The sequence below is a fragment of the Procambarus clarkii genome, chromosome 9, assembly GCF_040958095.1.
Source record: "Procambarus clarkii isolate CNS0578487 chromosome 9, FALCON_Pclarkii_2.0, whole genome shotgun sequence".
Taxonomy (NCBI): domain Eukaryota; kingdom Metazoa; phylum Arthropoda; class Malacostraca; order Decapoda; family Cambaridae; genus Procambarus; species Procambarus clarkii.
The window spans coordinates 5,866,292-5,871,096 of NC_091158.1; the positions used below are offsets into that span (position 1 = coordinate 5,866,292).

The 4,805-nt window shown below is 47.6% G+C and overlaps 1 protein-coding gene across 1 annotated transcript; it reads left to right on the forward strand.

Moving 5' to 3' along the window:
* The first annotated feature begins 461 nt into the window (after nt 1–461).
* On the forward strand, nt 462–1,157 carry LOC123766054 (zonadhesin-like). The gene has a single exon (XM_045754898.2). It carries the CDS (start codon nt 462–464, stop codon nt 1,155–1,157), a length of 696 nt encoding a protein of 231 aa, XP_045610854.2.
* Nucleotides 1,158–4,805: the final 3,648 nt, after the last annotated feature.

Below are 4,805 nucleotides of genomic sequence, written 5' to 3' on the forward strand. Positions count from 1 at the left end.
TTCCATTTTCTAGTACAACAATTTTTGGCCGTATGTAACGCATACGATCGAAATGCGACGCACTTTGTAGGAGGACAAGTTGGTTAGGCACCATTCCTTCCCTCCGTCCGATCCCAAATCCTGGTCCTTTCCAAGTGCTATATAGTCGTAATGGCTTGGCGCTTTCTCCTGATAGCTCCCTACCCTTCCCTTGCTGAGGTGTTCCGTATTTCCTATGTTGTTGTTGTTCTTGTTGTTGTTCTTGTTAATCACGAGGCAACGGACCCGAGGTCAACATACTGTACGATGGAGCACTGGACATAACTGTTCAAACTGCACTGAGGTGCCGATCAGGACGTGATTAACGAGGCGACTATTACCGTAGCCCCGTTATAATCATGCCGGTGAACGTTACAATCATGCCGGTGAACGTTACAATCATGCCGGTGAACGTTACAATCATGCCAGCGAACATTGCAATCATGCCGGCGAACGTTACAATCCTGCCGGTGAACGTCACAATCCTGCCAGTGAACGTCACAATCCTGCCAGTGAACGTCACAATCCTGCCAGTGAACGTCACAATCCTGCCAGTGAACGTCACAATCCTGCCAGTGAACGTCACAATCCTGCCAGTGAACGTCACAATCCTGCCAGTGAACGTCACAATCATGCCAGTGAACGTCACAATCATGCCAGTGAACACTACAATCATGCCAGTGAACACTACAATCATGCCAGTGAACACTACAATCATGCCAGTGAACACTACAATCATGCCAGTGAACACTACAATCATGCCAGTGAACACTACAATCATGCCAGTGAACACTACAATCATGCCAGTGAACACTACAATCATGCCAGTGAACACTACAATCATGCCAGTGAACACTACAATCATGCCAGTGATCACTACAATCATGCCAGTGATCACTACAATCATGCCAGTGAACACTACAATCATGCCAGTGAACACTACAATCATGCCAGTGAACACAACAATCATGCCAGTGAACACTATAATCATGACAATGAACACTACAATCATGCCAGTGAACATTAAGATCTTGCCAGTGAACATTACAATCATCACAGAGACCAATCTCCGCGCAGAACTAGACCACAGAGACCAATCTCCGAGCGGGAATCAATGCACACATTTTGAATTGCTTTGATGATACAAGCACTGAGGTGGATGACAGTGGACGGTCCGGGCTGTCAGCCACACTCATCACTAGTGCGTCTCACTTCACCTGGAACTCGAGCCGAGAACCCAACAAGTCCAACGGCATTAATACTAAGAAAAAGTCCAATTTACAAAGTGGTGGAGAAAAGAACAACACACTAATAAGACACTGTTGATAAACTCCGTTGAGAGGTAAACCAGGTTGAAGTAAACCAGGTTATGAGGCAAACTAAATAGGTAAACAAGGATTGGAATAGCACGAGCAGGAAGGGGATTGGGTTGAGCACAAAACCCTATGGCCTAAAAGGGACTACTGCTCATCCCTAAAGGGTAACCACTTAGTCTACCATTCCTTTGGTCAGATACAAGACCAACACGCTGGCTGAACAACCGTCAAGCAGGGAGCCTCGATAGAGACAGGTTCCGCGGTGGCATTGATCCCCGAAATCTCCTCACAGTACGCACAGGTGAGGACCACCAAACACTGCTCACCCGTGTCTTAACCTCAACACAGATTTGATGTAACATCCCGCCATTATCACCGTGAGAGAGAGGTCCTACGGTCCGTGTATCCTGACCGTCGGTGTGATTGGGTCCGACTTGACCAGGAAGGAACCTGACCGAGCGGAAACATACAACCCTCCCCCCCCCCTTCCATTGGAAATAAAATCTCTATTGTCTTTTTTCTTCTTATTGATAACGTCGGTTTAATGACTGGTCAGGTAGGGATTTCCGGCGGGTAAGGTGGAGGAGACGGGAGGGGGAAAGGCAGGGAGAGACAGGGGGGGGGGAGGGTGGAAAAGGTAGGGAGAGAGAGGGGAGGAGGGGGTTGAGGGGTTGGAAGACTTGAAGAGGGGCACCCACCACTACCCCACAGGGATCAAAGGGCCGTCCGCCGCTCTTATCTGTAATGAAGCAGTTGGACAATAAGCGGTCTTCATTTATTGCAAAGAGGCTCCGTTTAGAGTGAAGTGGATCTGTCAGCAACTAAGACCCCCTCTGTTTACAAGGCAAGGAAGTTGCCTCTCAAGCCCTCACTAACCAGCCCGTCGTATATCACTAAGAGACATACCTACAATAGTCGTTACTTTTATAATGATATTTCATGCAATAAAGTTATCGTACGTTATCGCCTTTCGGTTCAAGTGACTTGTAATACAAAAAGATTTTACAAAACCAAAAATAGTGTCTACAGTGATCGAACTTTTGTTGCCGAGTTAAATACCTAGGAGCGTTGTTCCTACTGAACGCAAGTAACACGGGACACAAGTCACGCAGGAACACAAGTCACGCAGGAACACAAGTAACGCAGGAACACAAGTAACGCAGGAACACAAGTCACGCAGGAACACAAGTCACGCAGGAACACAAGTCACGCAGGAACACAAGTCACGCAGGAACACAAGTAACGCAGGAACACAAGTAACGCAGGAACACAAGTCACGCAGGAACACAAGTCACGCAGGAACACAAGTCACGCAGGAACACAAGTCACGCAGGAACACAAGTCACGCAGGAACACAAGTCACGCAGGAACACAAGTCACGCAGGAACACAAGTCACGCAGGAACACAAGTCACGCAGGAACACAAGTAACGCAGGAACACAAGTAACGCAGGAACACAAGTAACGCAGGAACACAAGTAACGCAGGAACACAAGTAACGCAGGAACACAAGTAACGCAGGAACACAAGTAACGCAGGAACACAAGTAACGCAGGAACACAAGTAACGCAGGAACACAAGTAACGCAGGAACACAAGTAACGCAGGAACACAAGTAACGCAGGAACACAAGTAACGCAGGAATAGTATACGAGACTAAACCATCTAACCTAATTTTTAATGAATATGTTCCCATCACTGAGTGCCAGGCCACACTGGGAAGTACACACTCACGTACACACACACACACACACTCACACACAGGCTATAGGCCCAGATGGAATCTCCCCTTGGGTTCTAAAGGAAGGAGCAAGAGAACTGAGCCTACCACTCTCCATAGTGTATAACAAATCACTGGCAACAGGGGAACTGCCAGATATTTGGAAAGCAGCTAACGTAGTCCCGATATACAAGAAAGGGGATAGACAGGAGGCACTGAACTACAGGCCAGTGTCCCTAACCTGCATACCATGCAAGCTGATGGAGAAGATTGTGCGAAAAAAACTAGTGGAGCATCTGGAGCGAAGGAACTTTGTAACACAGCATCAACATGGGTTCAGGGATGGCAGGTCCTGCCTCACAGGGTTACTTGAATTCTACGACCAGGCAACAAAAATAAGGCAAGAAAGAGAAGGGTGGGCAGACTGCATATTTTTGGATTGTCAGAAAGCCTTTGATACAGTGCCACACAAGAGGCTAGTGCGAAAGTTGGAGATGCAGGCTGGAGTGAGAGGGAAGGTACTCCGGTGGATAGAGGAGTACCTAAGCAACAGGAGACAACGAGTCTGTGTGAGGGGTGAGGTCTCAGATTGGCGAGACGTCACAAGTGGAGTCCCGCAGGGGTCAGTCCTTGGACCTATACTGTTTCTGGTATATGTAAATGATCTCCCAGAGGGTATAGATTCGTTCCTCTCAATGTTTGCCGACGATGCAAAAATTATGAGGAGGATTGAAACAGAGGATGATAGTAGGAGGCTACAAGATGACCTGGATAGACTGAGTGAATGGTCCAACAAATGGCTGTTGAAGTTCAACCCGAGTAAATGCAAAGTAATGAAACTAGGCAGTGGAAACAGGAGGCCAGGCACAGGATACAGAATAGGAGATGAAGTACTTAATGAAACAGACAGAGAGAAAGATCTAGGAGTTGATATCACACCAAACCTGTCTCCTGAAGCCCACATAAAGAGAATAACGTCTGCGGCATATGCGAGGCTGGCTAACATCAGAACGGCGTTCAGGAACCTGTGTAAGGAATCATTCAGAATCTTGTACACCACATATGTAAGACCAATCCTGGAGTATGCGGCCCCAGCATGGAGCCCGTACCTTGTCAAGCACAAGACGAAGCTGGAAAAAGTCCAAAGGTATGCTACTAGACTAGTCCCAGAACTAAGAGGCATGAGTTATGAGGAAAGGCTGCGGGAAATGCACCTTACGACACTGGAAGACAGAAGAGTAAGGGGGGACATGATCACAACCTACAAAATCCTCAGGGGAATCGACCGGGTAAACAAGGATGAACTATTCAACACTGGTGGGACGCGAACAAGGGGACACAGGTGGAAGCTGAGTACCCAAATGAGCCACAGAGACGTTAGAAAGAACTTTTTCAGTGTCAGAGTAGTTAGTAAATGGAATGCATTAGGAAGTGATGTGGTGGAGGCTGACTCCATACACAGTTTCAAATGTAGATATGATAGAGCCCAATAGGCTCAGGAATCTGTACACCAGTTGATTGACGGTTGAGAGGCGGGACCAAAGAGCCAGAGCTCAACCCCCGCAAGCACAATTAGGTGAGCGCACACACACACACACACACTCACGTACACACACTCGTACACACACACACTCACACACACACACACACTCACACACTCACACACTCACACACTCACACACTCACACACTCACACTCACACACACACACACACACACACACAGACTCACACACACACACACACACACACACA

Coding starts and splice junctions, on each gene's coding strand:
- LOC123766054 (XM_045754898.2), top strand. CDS start 462: ATGCCGGCGAACGTTACAATCCTGCCGGTGAACGTCACAATCCTGCCA.